Here is a 19,133-nt window from a genome sequence, read left to right as displayed (position 1 = left end):
TCTGCTTTAGGTTTCACTACAATAATCTTTCTTTAAAATACTCATTTACACTTAATTAAAAACAAATTTTAACTTAAAGAGCATCACTGAGAAATGTGTGAATCTGAGAAATAATTGCATCTTCATTAAAGAAAAATTAACTTACCCTCTCAGTATTTTTTGTCAGTCATGCTGACTATAAAATTTAACTACATAGATGTGTAAGAAAAACATATAAAAAGGTACTCTTAAGAAAATTTCAAAACAGTTAAGTATGAACCAAAAAGAATGACACACATATAGAAAAATGTAATTTCTTTGAACCCTTTATGAAGTACATTGCCTAAGGGGCACTTGTGATGCTGAAATGTTCCTGAAACTTTCCGAGAAATCACAAAGAACATACAAGTTAGAATCCTGGAACATGAACATACCATAAAAGAATGATAATTATACTGTGACTTCACTTTCAGAGACCTGGCTAACTGCAGAGTTTGTTTTCTTTTTGCTAAGTGACATATGCTGCAGTAAGAGGCAAGTTATCCGGGAGAGTGGGAGACAGTCCAACATTCAGGCAAGTGTGAGGCCTTGCACACTGCAGGTACTTAGTAGAGTGGCTGGTTACACCTGGGGACTCTGAGAGATTACTGGCAAGAGCACTGAGTGAGAGGTAGAAGAATCCCAGGTCTTAAAATGGTTCTCATATCCCACAAATATATATTACTCCTTAGAAGCCTGAGACCCATAGATGTTGCTGTGGTTACAGCTATCATGAATGTCCAGGGTCTGAGGAGTAGCGCTATTCTAGACAAACTTTTCAGATACGACTTCCTGCTGGCTACTTTCAGGTAGTTCTCTAAAATTGTTCTTGAGTGTAGAAGAGCTTCTACACTTTTTAAGTTAAAATACAGTTATCAGAGTGAATCTTATTTTTTGAGGAGAGGTAACAAGGATACAGAAAAGGCTAGTTTCTAAAGCTTTCTATTTGACTATTCTATTTGATAGCTTCTAGTGCAATTACTGTTGAAGACCGGAAAGAATCATAATTAGTTTAACAAACATTCATGGAGAACTTTCCTCAAAACTCTGAAACTATCATCTCTTGCCATTAGATGGACACTCCCTAAACTCTTACTACCATATCACAAGCTTACTTTTATCTTAACATGATATTTTTACTTTTCAAAATGGAAAAGGTACCCCTCTGATCTAAAGTTAAATCCCATCACTTTGCTCTGGATCTCCTCCCTTCCTTATACATTTGCTCAAATGATTATCCGCTCTTTTGTACTTTTAATGCCTCTCCCCACTTGGCCCTTCCTATCATCATTTAAACTGGATACTCTCCAACTTTGGGAGGTAAAAGCCTTGGTCTCCTGCTCCCTGATCATCTCATATTCTCTTATTCAAATATCTTAAGGGCTATCCACTTTTCTTATGACTACTTTTCAATTTCTACTCATTCATCAATTCACAGCAATCTGTGTTTTAGCTCCACTGAAACTCTTTCGGCATCTTGTTAAATCCAAATCACATTTTCTTTTTTATCTTTATTTTACATGGCACCTTGACAGCCTATTCACTGCTGACAATTCTCTCCCATCCGAATAGTTTTTTCTGGGCTTCAATGACTCTGCTCTCTTCCAGATGTTCCTGCCATCTCTCTGGTCATTCCTCACTCTTCTTTGTGCAAGCGCTTTTTCCTCTGCCCGTCCCCTTAGAAGTTGTTGCTCTTCAAAATTCTGTCCCAGGCCTTTTTCTGTTCTCACTCTGTATACTTTTACTAGTTCATTTAATTTAGTACTTTCTTCTTTCATGTAAAGGACCATCTTTATGCTGTGACTCTCAAATCTCTAACACCAGATGTCTTGAGTCTTTCTTCCCCAAACCTATCCCTCCTATGTTTTTTGTAGTAACACCATAAACCCAAGACATAAGCCAAAACCCTGGGCACCAGTTCTCATTCCTCGTCTCTTCATCGTTCCCTAAATTCAGTCGCCAAACCCCATGATTCTGCTTTCTACACTGCTCTCAAACTGGTCCATTTTTGTCAGACGCCATGATCAACCATCTATTCAAGACACTACATAAATGAGAGAATAGTTTCCTAAGTGGGGCTCTTACCACCGCCCTTAATACAACTGCAAAGGAAATTAGAAAAGGGCTTTTACATCAGCTTCTTAAAATTACACTCATTAGTCTACTAGACGTTTGGCTGATTAAAGACACTTTTCCTATTCTTGAAAGCTTATATTCTAAAGACACATGATGAAATAGATATGAAGAAAATTAGAATTAGAGTTTCCAAAGGTGATCAGCAAATCTTGTTTTATTAAGGAAAATATGAGTGGATAAAAATGGATGGAAAATGAAAGCCATTAAGAAAGACTCCTGAGGGGTACGCTCAACAAGAAAGAAGCCATTCTAAGGAATCACATTCTTTGTCCTCAAAACTGAATGTTTAATTTGAAGAGTTGCTATAGTTATTTAAGAGTGAGATTCTATCAGTTGATCTTTTCTTTTACCTCTTTTTAATCCAATTATTTAAGGTTTATTATACATTATATTTTTACACCTAAGCAATCTTAGTATAAGTGAAGACATTTAAGGTTAAAAAAGATTATACTCCACTTGAACAAAACAAAAAAAGTTATTCTGAGGCATCCAAAGTGAAAGAGAAGAAAGAGATTATAACACCTGGATAAGATATTCAGCTCTGAGTTTTCTGGAAATGAAGAAAAAAAGGAAATACATTAAATTACATAGTTTTCATTTTCTGACAAAAAAGAAAAGATATAACTTCATCTACAGAGGCAAAAATTTTCCTGGAACTAGAGCAAGCAACAATTCATCATGAGATTTTTGTTTAAATGAAACTAAGAAGATCATAAGCTTTTATTTCAGGTTAAAAAAAAAAAAAGTATTTACTTCTAGTTTTGACAGTAAGTATGTAATCATGGTTAAGTTGCTTAATTCTTACCATCCATCATCAGTTTTATCTGTAAAAGTGGGAACAATGGTATTTATCTCAGTGGACTTGTAGTAGAAACTAAATTACATTAATATAAATAGAAGTACTTAGTAGACTGACTCAAATAGTTTCACAAAACAAAGAGAGATGACACCAGATCTTGTTTTGATCCTCTATAAAGGCAGAGGGCATAACATTAAATTGTACCCTCATGAAAGAAATTTTGTGAGGAGAAATAATTTGCCCCCTCCCCATCACTCTGCTCTATGGAGGTTTCACTAAATACAGCCATAGAACTTGGAAAATTTAAAATGGAGAGACGTAAACAGGTATGAGATCTCAATTTCCTTCATGTTCAAATCTTTTAGTTAGTATCTGTTGTGCAGATCTTTTAACCTAATATATTTACCCATCCCAATTGAGCTTTATGGTCTGAAAAGGCAATCTACAAAATGGTATTTTTTTTCAATACCCATCCTCTCTTCACATTTTAATATTTTTTTATTATTAATACTTTCTTTAAAGAAAAGCTGAGAATCAAAATCACCTATTATACTGCTATTAATTCAAAATATACATAACCATAATGTATAAATGCTTCAAATTTTTAGAATAAGAGGTCAATGATAATTTTATCAGTCCTAGAAATGTTTATGTCACAATTGAACTCCTAACATGAGAGAAGGTACTTTTAAACTAATAATTTTGAGCTAACACTAATAAAGAAAATAAAAACCCTCTGTGGCCATGACCCAAATATCCTGGAATTGTCAATCTAGACTTATCCCATCTGTTTTCTTTTTTCATTTAATACATACTTGATAACTACGTAATGAGTTAGTAATCTCATTTCGTATTATGTGACCATTTACAGTCTTACCAGAACTAAGTGACACTGCTTAAAAAGTTAGCTATCTGGCATAAAAAAGAAAATGAAAAAAATTCAAAATGTTCATTTGGTTTCTTTAGCTGATTAAAACAATGAGTCGTATTAATTTTCTTCGGGTCCTGGCTCTCCGGTGCCGACCTGCACTGTGCTCACCTCTGACTGTGGACACCTACACCTTGTGCCTTAGGGCCCTTGCTTGCCTCACTTTCACAAAATTATATTTATCGGTTACTCTTATTTAACCGTACCTATTGGCTATCCTAAGCACTTGACCCTCAAGAGCTATAAAATGAATAAATCAATCCTGCAGACTCTGTTTTATTAAGTAAACATTCAAGTGAATGGTCAAGCCTTTCCCTGGGCCACTGGCTGTTCTGTTTCTATAAAAGTGGTTTTCACTTGCTTTGGCATCTGCACATCCCATGCAAGTTGGTATTAAACTATTTCTTAGAAAAAGATTAAAAATTTGTATCAGACTTGTTTTTTTAAATTTTTACTTTGCTTTGTTAGGAAAAAAAACCAACTACTTTTCTTTACATGTTTGGCATTAAAAAAGGTTACGAGGTTAGATTACTAAAATATAATTGTCAAAATGAAGAGAGATTATCATATGCATGAATATTAACTGACAATTATTTAATCAGGTATGTATCCATGTGAATTTCATTGATGCCGTGCAGTAATAGGCAATTTACATGAGTAGTTTCATCTTGCTAGTATTTAATTTTCATGTTTAAATATTTTGTTCTAAACCTATTCAATTTTCAAGCCTTCGAGTAAAACTTTTAGTTTTTACTTGGACACGTCAATAATGTGATTCCAAGTATGATGTATAAAATATGTAAATTAAATTTGCTCATATATTTTTCAGAGTCTAGCATAATCCTCTAAAATCAAATGAGAATTGTCATTCTGAAAAAAAATACTTGTTATGCAGCTTAATGAAAAAAAAATCAGTGTGACTGAATGGACATCGTAGTTACTATCTCTTAAATGTTCCAATTTAAACACATTTGTAAAAATCCATATAGTGAATGAATCAGGCTTCCACAGTGAAGAAACAATTATTTGAAGAAACAGTCCTAGGACATAAGCGATAGAAGATAAGGCTTGGAATGTTGGAAGTCAGAAAAAAGATTAAACATCTTCAAAGAATCTTTTCCTAGTCTGTAACCTGTTGTTAGATCTACTTATCTACCTAAAAGTCACCAGTGAAATCTAGTCCAGGGACTCCTTATCTCTTTCACCCATCATATAAAATACACCTTTAAAAGAGAACTCACTCCAAAGGCCATTTCTAAGACAGAGACAATCCCCCAATTTCCCTGATACCACTTCTAGAATATGCACCTTCCAATTGCTTCCAGTACTATTCTCCAGGTCATCCCTCTCAATAGTATCCTTCCAATAATTTCTTCCTAAATACATGGTATGTCTTTCCCAGACTGGAAAAATGCCTTTAAGATACTCATAAACCAATGACCTGTTTTGAACATTTCTTTCTTTGTTAGGCTAATAAAATGGTAAAAACATGGCTAAGACAAGGTACTGATAGTTCTGTGGAAAATATGCACCGGATTAAAAAACTAGGTTTCATAGTAGCAGCTGCTGGCGAGGATGCTGAGCAACTGGAACTCTCATTCACTGCTGGTGGGAATGCAGAAGGTACAGTCACATTGGAAAATAGTTTGGCAGTTTCTTATAAAGTTAAACATACACTTTCCATATGACCCAGCAATTCTGCTCCTGGGTATTTATCGAGAAAAATAAAAACTTACGTTTCCACAAAAACACATACACAATGTTTACAGCAGCTTTAGTTATAGATGCCCTCAAGTGGAAAAAACCCAAATGTATATCACCTGCTGAATGGATTAAAAAACTTTAGTACATCCATATACTGTAATATTACTCAGTAATAAAAAGGAACAAATGACTAATACTCGTAACAACATGAATAAATCTTTTTTATGGTACATGAAAAAACCCAGACTGAAAAGACTACTACCAATAATTTCATTTATATGACATTCTAGAAAAGAATAATGCCTTTTGCTGGAAAAGGCAAAGTTATAGGGACAGAAAACATAAGTGGTGGCTAGGGCTGCAGGTGGGGAAAAGGGTCACTACAAAGGGGGTGCGAGGGAACATTCTGGGGTGATGAAACTAGTTTACATATTGATTGTTGTGATGGTTACACAACTGTGTGAGTTAGTCAAAAATCAGAGAAATGTATGCTAAAATGGGTGAATTTTATTGTATGTATATTATACCTCAATAAATCTGACTTAAACAACCAGGGTTATCTCTTAGTTACTAACTGGCTTTGGGCAGGGCGCCCAAAACTCATTTTTCCTTTTATAAAATGGGGATTATATTAACTATAAAAGATTTTTGGTGAGGAACAAATTAAAAAAAAGTTATAAACTTTAAAGTTCAACACAAATATTGTGCACTAGGCATTGGACACACGATGAACGAGACAGAAGTGCTGTAAAAAATTACAGTCTAGTGTAAGAAAATTAAAACTAATAATTATTAAGTAATGTGGAAATTCAATGACAGAGATATGAACAAGGCAATAAGGGGTCAAAAGAAATGGCGTTGCAGGAATAAGAATTACATCATAAAAAATAAAGTCTAAATTAATTCATAAAGAATAAACTATCACAAGTTGAATATAAAAGGCCAGATCACACACAGTGAGATGCAAATGTGAGAAGTCACTAATAAACATGAAAAATGGATTCAATAATTTTAACCCAACATGGACTTAAAAAAAGCTTAAAGTGGTAAAACTTATGACAAAATGGAAAAAGTACCTCACGATGATTTAAGAGTTGTTCTAAATCTAATGCCATTTGATTCTTCATCTGTAGTAAAGCTGACTTTTCTTTATTTAAATTGCTGGAAAAAAAACACACCAAGTTTTAAAAAGTCATCATAGTGGTTTAAATTTAATTAATAGTAAATAGCAAAAGACTAAAGACAAATCTGACTTTCTGAATTAAAGATAAATTAAATTTACAGACCGTAAAGATATCAGAGCAGCCACTACACTGTTTGATTTAATCGATGGCCTAATTATTTTGAACTCAGACTTTTTCTTTTAATAATCATTTGACAGTGCAACTGAGATTCTTGGTGACAATACTTTCCTGACTAGTAGGGGCATAAAATTAGTGTTTTAAAGAGGACTGTTTACTCCTGAAATGTAAAAAGATTAAGTGGGACTTATATAAAAGATAAAAAGAAAGTATGCATAGGCAGAATATTAAAACTATAGACACTGGAAGTCAAATTAAAACATTTATCTTTAAAACTGAGGTAGTACATATTTTATAATTTATCGCATACTAAATTACCAGGTATATAATTGAGTTGAATAAATGAATCATATCTTTGGTCTGTGGTCAACTTGGAAAAGCAATTTTTGTCTCCAAATTCTTAGTTCGAACTTCAGTTTCTAAGTTTGCATTGTGAATTTCCCTTTGATGTGACCTATTTTTTGATAAGAAAGGGTGAGAAGCCTAATTGTTAAGGACATTATATTTTAAAAGATAAATAGTTGAGGTTTATCTCATACTATCCAGAGTTCCATTAAATGAAATATTCTTTGAAAGCAACTGGACTTAATCTTCTTAGCCAGCACTACAACAAGAATCAAGAAAAGCAACATAATTAATAAATTTAATTTAATAACTTAAATAATGAATTTAAGAAACAATTCCTTAAATGTCAAAATGAAATCTGTGAAAGTAAAATTAATGAGAATTGTTTTTGCTGAATAGGTAAGATGTTTTAAGTTATAACTTTAAGAAAGTGGAAAGCTACCAATTTTTAAAATATCAGGCAGGAAGTTTTTTTAAATTCAAGGTATAGTAGTAGGTATTCTGGAAGAACTGGTAATTCCAGGACTTAGGAGGAAAAAGCGCACATTCTCCTCCTTCCTAGTAATTGAGAACTTCCCCCAAGGAAGCATCATAGTTTGTCCTCTGAGAAGAAAGACTAGATGCAATTCTAACTTTTGTTTCCAACTGTGCCACTGACTCAACTATGCGGTATAAAGCCCAACACCCTCCCCCACTGAACCTCAGTTTTCACATCTGTAAAAGTGGAAAATAATACTTGTATATGTCAAAGGATATGTGAATTAACTAATGAATAATTATATAAAGCATTAAACACATAAAATTCTATATAAATGCTATATAGTATTAATAGTTTAGATGAAAAACAGGCATCAGAGGAAAACAGTAATTAAATGCCAATAAAAGTAAGCAGCTCAGCACAAAAACAATTTGACTTTTGGAGTTAGGCGTCAGAGATCCTACTGAGCCGCAGCATTGAAAAGAACTAAATGATACAAAGGAAACTGAGTGCCATGTTCTGCCAGAATCCCACAAAGCATGGCAAAGATCAGACGTTTCTGTAACTCTAAAATCTAATCTATCTTTAGGTAGAATCACTTCGAAGATAAAATCCTTTTCAGAATTAAAATAAACGTCCAGTCAATAGAAATAGGAATTTTCAAGGAATAGGTAGGTATGTGTTAATGTTCATATACATGTACACAGATACACAACAGTATGTGTACATGTACTCATATGCAGTACATATACTGACACACATACACGCACACACGCACACACTTTCTCTCAAATACCAATGGGTCCATTAAATACAGTGTAATAGGAAAGGAATGTTGATGTTATTAAAGAATTTTAGATAATTCATTAGAAATGCTTTATGTATAGAGTTTACTTTTTCCCAGAATAAAGTAAATATTCCATATTTAAATAGCTAAAATAACCACATAACGCAGAACAAAAAGTTGTTGGATAAATTGGTTTATGGAGCAACTCTGTTCTATCTGGATGTTGGTTTTATCACAAACAGTACTGACTCCAAAGATAGTACTCGGTTATATATTTTCACAGTCTTAGCCTTCTCTACATGTAGTTTACTCTTAAACCACAGAGACTACCTTCAACTTGGGGGTCTCTAAAACTGAATATGATGATTACTAACCTCTGTGCTCTTCTAGTTTGAAAGTAATAACTCAACAGAAGTTTAGTCTCCATAAAACATATTTCATAACAGTGGAAACTAACCTTTAAAAATACAAAGCTTCTATGAGTGACTCATAAAGCAACTACAAAACAAATCTCCTTATAAGCACATCAATCGTGAATGGTATATGACACCCATAATTGTTCAATTCGCTGTTAATTATTACTCAGGAATTCATGTTTATGGCTCTATTTCACCTGTTATATGAAAACATATTCCTGATATCTTGTTTCTTACTTCCTGGCTTTGCCTTACAAAAGAAGTTGACAATGTACTCTTTTCTTTTTAAACTACTAGTAAAGAATATACCAAAAACTAACAACAGGGAAAGAAAATTTATGCTAATTATTCTGCTTCCACGCTTCCCTCAGTTCTGAACTACGGATCATACTATATAACGCAGACTGTCTCTTATGGCTTGGTGGAGGAATATTAACAGTACTACCTTTAGAATGAATTATTAATGATAAGGAAATTTAACGTGGTTAACAGTGATATCTCAAATGTTAGCTTTTAACATGTTTCTAACAAATTTATTTTAGTGCATATTTACTCTAACCTTTCTAGACATTGATTATACCATATAAATAGCTAAATTTGTAAGTTGTGGTGACGGTATAGTGGTTGTTTTATTTTCTAAGAAAATTATAAAATTATTCAGCTTTTTAAAGAGCTTTTATTGTATAAGCTAAAGAAACATTTTTAAAAAACAATCAATTAATGTAAATATTCTTTATTATTAAAATCAACACCCAGCAAAGAGGAAGAGGAATTTTTAAGGAACATAATCACTTAGTAATCTCTTTGGATGGGTTATCTAATGTTCAAATTCTGAAATAATGAAGGACAAAAGGAAGGAAAATAATATTTAGTGAGTTTCTCCCATGTGCCAGAAGCTTTTTATATGTTATTCAATTTTCACAACTACTTCTTGATGTTCACAATAATAGCTATATTTTACAGACAGATTTACCATGAGGAATCAGGCTGATGTGGATTCAAAGCTCAGGATAATTCCACTATATTTGACAGGTCATCAGCTCAGGGTAGGGGTAGGGGTAGAGAGAATTATGACCTATCGTGCTGTATCTGACTTGTTGATCGGGTTGAGTGTTTTTCTGGCAACACATCATTTAACTTATGTCATCAGGGTACATCCACAGCATCTCAAAGACCATGATGAAAATACTGAAAGCACCTTAACTTTTCACATTAAAGGATAGTTACTTCAATTAATAACAAGTTTTCATTTCCTGTGAAATACTAGTTCAGAATGTACTAAAATATTATACTATAAATTTATGAAACAGATAGTTTTAAAACATCAGATGTTTAGCACAAAAATATTTTTTTGTAGTTAATTCCGTAATTAGCAGTTTTTATGATTACTGTTGCTGTTATTAAGGGAGTCCTAATTTTTGTCCAAGTTCAACATATTTTGAGAAATTTATTTCTTACTTTTAATATAATTTCTTTTTTTTACACTTTTAATACAATTTCAATATAAAAATTTGTTAAATGTAAGAAAATAATAATAATAGCAAACACGACATTTATAATGTGCAGGCACAGTGCTGCATATATTACAAAGATAATATCATTTAATCTCTATAATAACCATACAAATTAGGTACTATAGGTACTAATCCCATTTCACAGATGAAAAAACTGGCTGTACTTTCCAATATCATGGCTATTAGCCACAAGCGGCAATTAATATTAAAATTAATTTAATTAAAAAAAATTACAACTTTAGTTCCTCAGTAATACTACCCACATTTCAAATGCTCAACAGCCACAGCTAGTGGCTATCATCCTGGACAGCACAGATATGGAATGTTTTTATTGCTGCACAAAGTTCTACTGAACAATGGAGGTTTAGAGAGTTCAACTGACTTGCTCCAATTCAAAACTAAGTACTGAGCTGGACTTGAGCCCATGCAATTTATCTATAGAGCCTGTACTTCCTTTAAATTTTTTTTTTTTAAACTTTATTATGGAGTATTTTGAAAGAAGAGAAAAATATAACCCTCATGTATCCATCACTGAGTTTCAACAATTATCAGCTCATTAATGCCCTACTTTTAACCATTACTCAACACTATTTTTTTTTGCTTCCCTTCCTTAATTATGGTAGTTAATAAAAAAGTATTCTTATTCAGAATAGGACATAGGGAGGCAGTATAACATAATGGTTAAGAGAATAGAATTAGGAAGCAGACAACTCTGGATTAAAATTATGGCCCTACCACAAAGCTGTATGTTCTTATATGAAAAGTTGCTTAATTTCTCTAAAGCAGAATTTGCTGATCTTTATAATTTTTCTCCTATAGTTAGCTATTATTTCTCTATATTCAATATTTTTAGCTATTTCAATTCTTAGATAAAAATTCAAATACATTTACTTCAAGGTAACTGTGAAAGAGGTAATTTTTTGCACAGGCCTTTTATAAACCACTTTCCAAGATTATGAAGGTAAAGTGATTCTATACAAAATTTCAAATATAATAGAAATATATAACAGAGGATGAAAAAGTTTTATTTGGGGTTCTTTCTTCAATTTCCCTACGATAACTAGGTACCCAATGTGAGTGATAAAAAAGAATCTACTGTCCCCAATAGCTATTTATAGGATAACTGCTTAATTAATTCAATGAATTAACTTATAATGCTGGTTATATATATTGCAAATATAATTTTTATTATGTTGATGTTTAAAACATAAATGTGATTTTAAATTATTTTGTCAAATCATCAAAAATTAGTATCAGGAGTAAAGTTCTGGGCCAATTATATTGGCTGGGGTAGAAAGGAGAGGAGAAGATAATTATTCTGATTCAATAAAAAGAACACTCATACTTTGGAGTTAATGACCCATAGTTTTATAATTTTGGTTATATACCTTACGAAGCTTGGATTTAATAACTATCTTCTCTATTGTTTTCCAGTTCCTTAATTTAATAATTTCTATTCTATGAATTGGTTAATAATTTATTCTAACAATATTAAAATCTAATAACAAGCCAACTCACTAACCATTCGCAAGTTAAAACCTCTTTATGTATAGCATCGTTCTTTTACTGTAATTAAAAAAAAGACTAAAAATGATCATACAGATGAACATGTAAAGGATTTGAATAATTATTAAATGGAGCAAGTCTTTTGGGTAAGATGTCATGTAAAAAAAACAACTTCAAGGAAGTGAAAGAAATTTATTTATATTTAGGTAATTCATAGGTTATTTAAATGTTTAGGGGAAAAAAAGCCTAAAAATTCCTTGGCAAAGTCAACATGAATCTCAGTAAATATATACATTTAATATTTAAAATTAATTTGATTCCACAAATGGCATCTGTTTCTATTCCTCCTCACTTTGGTCAACCCACATCCCACTAAAGATTTCTAGGGGAACAACGACAGGGTAAATGTCATATGTGTTAGGGTGGGTAAAGTGCTTTGTTAAAAGTGTAGCATTATGTCTATAGTCATGTCACCCTGAACATGCCTGATCTTGTCTGATCTTGGAAGCTAAGCAGGGTCGGGCCTGGTTAGTACTTGGATGGGAGACCACCTAGGAATACCAGGTACTATAGGTGTAATAAAAAAAAAAAGAAAAAAAAAAAAGTGTAGCACTGTTATGTCCAGGCTAAAATTTCTGACCACAAGGTGGAATATAAACACCTAATTGATGTAACCTAGTTTTTCTAATAATTCAATACTCATTACATTTAGGATCACCTCCATTGTTTAAATTTTTTCTTCACCATTTACTACCCACATTTATCGATAGCAGTGTAATGTTTATATCTTTACTACTCAAATAAAAGATATGTAGATGGTTTACCTGACATCTTTCTCAAGTTGTGTGATACAGTCCTTTAGTGAATCAATCTTAGAATCTCTCTGACGCACTGATTCAATGAGATAACTGTAAGGTTGTTGGGTTTGGTTTAACAGAGAATTGGCCCTGTCAAGCTAAAGAAAAACAGACTGCATTAAAACCTAGAAAATTTTACAAGAAACTAAAATTATTCAAAATGCTCTAACACAGATACAGTATACCAACTCTCCCTTACACGAATTACTTGGAAAAGCTTTTCCTGTATAAATCGGAAGGTTTTAAGAATGACTAATCAAAATTGCTATGCTTAATAACAATGATAATAATAATAAAGACAATGTAAATAGGAAAGAAAATCTTAAAGAAAATTGGTGAATATTGTTACCAATTTTGGGGGAGGGTTACCTAAATTTTCTTACCATTTGTTGGTCTGAGGAGCTATGTGACATAAAATTTATCCTTTTTTAATGAATACCCATTAGCTAAAAATGAAAATCTTTTATTTGAGCTTTATTTCTATTAAAAAATATATAAATGCATAATGTAGTAATTTTTTATGTCTTCATATTTCCTTCCATCTCTATTGTAAAATAGATAATTTATGTACCTAAATCACTATGTATAATTAAAAGAAAAAATGTGGTTAAAATATAAATAACATAAAATTTACCATTTTAACCATTTTACAGTGTACAATTCAGTGGTGTTAAGTACATTCACAATGTTGTGTAACCATTGCTGGTATCTATTTCCAGAACATTTTCATCTGCCCAAGAAACTGTATACCCATTAAGTCAAAACATATTTCCCACACCTCAGCTCCTGGAAACCTCTATTCTACTTTGTCTCCATGAATCTGCTTATTCTTGGTACCTCTTATAAATGAAAGCATATAATGCTTATCATTTTATGTCTCCTTATTTCACTTAATGTAATGTTTTTAAGGTTTATCCAAGTTGTACCATGAATCAGAACTTCATTCCTTTTTATGGCCAAATAATATTCTACTGTTATGTTTATAGCACATTTTGCTTATTCATTCATCTCTTGTTGGGTATTTAGCTTGTTCCTACTTTTTGACTATTATGACTAATGTTGTTATGAACACTGGTATATAAATATCTGTTTGAGACTATTTTCAATTCCTTTTGTTATCTACCTAGGAGTGTGGTGGAATTGCTGGGTCATACAGTAATTCTATATTTAACTTTTTGAGGAATTGCCAATTATTTTCCACAGTGGATGCATCATTTTACATTCCTACAGCAATGCATTTGGTTCCAATTCCTCGACATCTTTGCCAAAATTGTTATTTCATGTGCTTATTGACCATTTGTATATCCTCTTTGGAGAAATGTCTATTTAAGTCTTTTGCCCATTTTTTAATTTGGTTTTTCTTTGTTGTTGCTGAGTTGTAGGGGTTCTTTATATATTCTGGATGTTAAACTGTTATTAGATATACGATTTCTAATATCTCTCCCTTTCTGTGGTGTCTTTTTACTCTTGATACTGTCTTTTGATCACAAAAATTTTTAATATTGATGAAGTTCAACTTACCTGTTTTTTCTTTTGTTGCCTGTACTTTTGGTGTCATTTTAAAGAAATCATTTCCAAATCCAAGGTTATGAAGATTTTCTCTTATGTTTTATTCTATGAGTTTTATACCTTTAGCTCCAAAATTTAGGTCTTTGGTCAACTTAAGGTTAATTTTTGTATATAGTGTGATGTACAGTTTCAATTTCACTTTTTTATATATAGACGTGCAGTTTTACCGGCACTATTTGTTGAAAATACTGTCGTTTCTCCATTGAATAGTTTCTCAGACTTGTTGAGAAATTATTGACCATAGGTGAGGGTTTATTTCTGGGCTCTCTATTCTATTCCATTAGTCTCTATTCTATTCCATTAGTCTATTCTATGCCAGTACAACTGTTTTGATCACTGTAGCTCTGTACCAAGTTTTAAAATCTGAGTGGGAATCCTCCAAATTTGCTTTTCCTTTTCAAGATTGTTTTGGTCACTCAGGGTCCCTTGAAATTCCATGTAAATTTTAGGATGAGCTTTTTCGTTTCTAAAAAAAAAAAAAAAAAATGCTTTTGGGATTTTGATAGAAATTTCACTGAACCTGTAAATCATTTTGAGCAGTACTGTCATCTTAAAAATACTGTCTTCTATTAATGTGATATCTGTCCATTTATCAAGTCTTCTTTATTTTAATGTTTTGTAGTTTTCAATGTATAAGTTTTGCTCTTCTTTGATTAAATATTCTTAAGTATTTTTATTCTTTTTGATGCCATTGTAAATGGAATTGTTTTCTTAATTTCCTTTTTGGATTGTTTCTTGCTAGTGTAATATGTACAATTTTTTATTATCCCTTTTCACTATCATATAATCATTTTTCTAGGCTGTTGGAGTACCTTAATTTATATTTCTAATGATTATGGAACTATCTGGTAAGCTAACATGCCATGATTTAATTACATTGCATACACTAATAAGCATTCATGATGTTATCAATTTTTGACTTGTATAAATAATGCTACAACAGACTTTGTACTGTAGACACTTTTCCTTAATGATTTTTTGTTGTTGTTGTTGTTAAATTTTTTTCAGAATTAGGTTAAGGGGTATGACTATTTAATGATCTTGACATATAGACCAAAGTTCTTTTCTATTTTATCAAATTATACACCCAATGAACCTTAGTGTTTTGTTTATGTGTTTGCTCTTTTTTCCAAAGCATGTAAAACGTATGTCAGTCTAAGACTAAACACAGCACTGTCAGTATCAGCAGGCTCCTACTTTGGTACATAATGAGCTCTCAAAAAAGGAATTCTAATGTTGGATATGCAAAAACCGAACAAGCACAACAAAACTGGTGGGTAGCTATTATAAAGATTAGGTGGTGGGGAAGGGAATATTTTATTACACAGAAAAAAAAATTCCTAACTACTTTATGACCTTAATATATTCTTCAGCAATAAAATTCTAGCCTTTTATACGTTTAAACACTTTCCCCCCTCTTTCCTTCACAAATGCTAGAAAGTTCAATTGAGGCTAAATACTTGTTGCTTTTCTGGAACAGGAACTGATTTATATATATTTTCTCTTGAATGAACTAAATATACAAGATAAACATTAAAAAAATTATGATCTAAACATATCAGTTATTTTAGCACTGCAATTTTTTGGTTTTATGCTCACATAAAAAATAAAAATAAAAAAAATAAAAAGAGTAACTAGCAGCCTAGGAGCTGAAGCTATAGAGAACAGCAGGACAGGTATAGTGTAAAGTACAGAAGAAGGCAGAAAGAATGGGGTGGCAGAAAAAGTAATTTAAAAAATGATCAACCAAGAGGTCCAGAAAAGCGAAGCCAAGAGGTGGCTGACCAACTCTTAAGGAATATGTGCTTGCAGTTTGAGGATTACTGAGTAAAAGTTATTTAAATAATTCATCTGAATTTTATTAGAAAATATTCTTTTGGTTATATTAAGAATAGTCCAGGAAAAAAAATTCCTCAAAGAAAAGGAAATGAATAGCGAAAGAAAAGAAGACTTCTTTTTTTGGACATAATTCATTATAATGAAAGCAGAGCCATAAAGAAAAAAATACCATGAATATTTTCTATAGTTTGAGTTTTAGTGTCTTTTTCCTTTGCTCTGGTAATCATTCTTTAAATGTCACTGGAATCTTATTATTCTACTAAGTAACTTTATGAACATTCAAATATGCAGCTGGATAAAAATAAAAATAAGTTCCATTTACCTGTATAACAAGTTTCACTAGTCAATTAAATCAAACAATCGCCTTGACTTTGTTTTCACAGAACTGACCCTAACTGAATTAACTGAACTGACAAGTTGCTTTGTGTATCAAAGTGCAGAACAGTCTGAGAGTATTTGTGTGGAGGGCGGGGGGAGGGGACTGGGGAGACGCGGGGAGGAGCTTGGTGGGGAAGGGCTAGGGCAGTTACAAATTGTAGTTAGCTATGGTCTAGCATGAGCTACGTTTAAAACTTATCAAATCTAATTTCAGTTGCAAAAAAAATATAACAGCAATCATTAGTCTTAATTATTTTAGTTCAATTTTTTCATTACATCAATTATATATATTAGTTTTAATATTATATACAAAATTAAGAGCCAAAAGTCATATTTTCAAAAGGTATCTTTAATATACAATATACAAACTCTTCCCTCTCTGGGTAATAAAACTATAGTATTGTCAGTTTTAAGAATATGTTTCTTTAAAATTTGTGGGTTTCTAAATCTGCAAAATTTATTTTAATTCCTCAGGGAAAAAAGTACATGTCCCTCAATGAAAAGTAATAATTTCTATTGTAATAAATATAATTTAATAGAATTTAATTCTTCCAAATATAGTTTAAAAAAGTTTCCATAACTATATTAGTATTCAAAATTTCATAATCGCTTTGCCTATTGTTACTAATCTTTTCCTTATAGGAAAGCTTTAGTAATTAGTGACTCAGGCATCATATACATAATAAATGACTCAGGACTAAATCCACACACAACATTTTATAGACTGTTATTACTCCTTTGTTTTTATAAAAAGTACATATGATTCAGAGAAAGCAATACCTGGTTAAAACATAATTATGCATTTTGATTTAACTACTAATTTAACTTATTCTTGGATTTTCTCTTAAAATTTAAAAACCATATAAAGGTGACTACATTTTGTTGTGTTTTTTCTAAATGTGAAATTTTTTTCTTATGGAGTTTATTTTGAAAGAAACTCCTAGAAATGGAATTCTTTCTTGCCAAAGACAAAATGCATTCTGTTGAATGGAATTTAACAATGAATTGCTTTCTATGTGTGGAATATATATATACCTTTTCTAGTAGTTTTGACAGTTTATGCTGAAAAAATATCCTTGCCTAATCTTTTGGATTGTGCCAGGAAATGTAAAATGCCTATCTGAGGTCCACCATGGGGCAATCCACTTTGGTATCACTTCTCAGTTCTCGATCTAAAGGAGTAGTTCTCAAACCTAGCTAATTATCAGAATCATGGGGGAAAATGTAAAAAAAATAGTAATTTCTGGGCCCCACCCCAGTCTTACTAAATCAAAATTTCTCTGGGTTGGGCCTTAGATTCTGATGATCAGTCAAATTTGGAAAGCACAGCTTTTGTGACCTCAAACCCGCTGCAGGCCACTCCAACTCTTTTAGGTTTTAACAGTAGTGCACATAAACTATCTTATACACTGAATACACTGTCCTCTCTATTAAAACTGGCTTTTTCTCCAGGGTCCCCACGTGGTTAACAACATCAACAACTTTAACAAGGGTCATATTTAGCTGATACAATTCATCCAATTAAGGTGCCAGTTTTTTCACTGGGATAGGGTTCCAAGGAACTCTGTGGTGCCAGATATTACTTCTTTGTAATATGGAGAGATCCAGGGGTGTCTCGGAGCAGAGAGCAGGACAGATAAGATTGTGGTGGTAGACTGACACTCAGGGGCTTATTCAGACAGCAGCTATTTAGCAATGTTTTTGCAAACATTTTATTACTTTAATAATTAAAAGCAAGTTTATTATCAGCCCTACTCTGCTCCTCAGATTCTCAAAGTGTGGTCCAGATTAAAAAAAAATATATCAGAGTAGCATGTTAAGATATTTGAAAGTAAAAAAAAAAAAAAAAAGACATTTGAAAGTAATCAGCATGGAAGTGATGAAGTCACTGAAGTAGATCTGTAGAACATTTTTTTCCCCAAGTATGGCCCTCTGTCACTTTTATTAGAGTCACAAGAATGGCTTGTTAAAAAATGCAAATTCCTGGGCTTTATTGTAGTCCTTCATCATAATCTGTGTGGGCAAGATCTAGAAACTCACATTTTAAAAAAGAATCTTTGTAATTCTTATGAATCTTTGTAATTCTTATATTCATTAACATCTGAGAATCACTACTGAAGTGTAAGAACAGGGTAAAAGGCAGACACGAGAGAGACACCTATATTTCAGGGTTAGAAGAAGAAGGTATCAGCTACGAAGACCAAAGAGCCATTTGAGGGAGAATGGTGTCATAATGTAAAGAGAGGACAGAGTTTCTAGAATGTCTATAATGTCATGCCATAGATCCAGGGACATAGTAGAGAATATTGGCAATTAGGAGGTCATTAGTGACCAATGAGGAAGGGCATAACTGAAAAATGATGGGGGAAGAGAGAAGGAATGAAGTAAAAAGAGAGGGGTTTACTTTTGAAAAGTTCTCTATGTTGTCAACACACACATAGACACACACAGAGACACTTAGACACACACACAGACACATATACACACACACACTTTTTGAAGAGGGTCCAAAATGGTGAAAAAAAAGTAAGTTAAGATCTCCCCCCCCCCACCCCCCC

At 32.2% G+C, this 19,133-nt stretch overlaps 1 protein-coding gene and 1 pseudogene across 5 annotated transcripts in view; one reads left to right on the top strand and one right to left on the bottom strand.

Moving 5' to 3' along the window:
* The window catches only part of PIBF1 (progesterone immunomodulatory binding factor 1), a 149,730-nt gene that overhangs the window by 21,550 nt on the left and 109,047 nt on the right, over positions 1–19,133 (bottom strand). For 2 of the 5 annotated variants that reach the window (XM_015590851.2, XM_006913785.3), the window contains exons 15-16: positions 12,757–12,887; positions 6,662–6,746 (exon numbers count right to left, since the gene is read on the bottom strand). The exons of 1 other annotated variant lie outside the window; for it this stretch is intronic. In XM_015590851.2, coding sequence (XP_015446337.1) covers positions 6,662–6,746; positions 12,757–12,887 — 216 coding nt within the window. Of the gene's footprint in view, positions 1–6,661; positions 6,747–12,756; positions 12,888–14,531; positions 14,825–19,133 lie in introns of those variants that run through there. 2 more of the 5 variants (XR_003046885.1, XM_025048174.1) reach the window with 2 other exon arrangements.
* LOC112481550 lies at positions 12,390–12,508 on the top strand (annotated as a pseudogene).

This window comes from Pteropus alecto, unplaced genomic scaffold (genome assembly GCF_000325575.1).
Source record: "Pteropus alecto unplaced genomic scaffold, ASM32557v1 scaffold72, whole genome shotgun sequence".
NCBI classification, from domain to species: Eukaryota; Metazoa; Chordata; class Mammalia; order Chiroptera; family Pteropodidae; genus Pteropus; species Pteropus alecto.
Note: the sequence above shows the minus strand (reverse complement) of the source record. Positions and strands in the feature narration are given on the sequence as shown.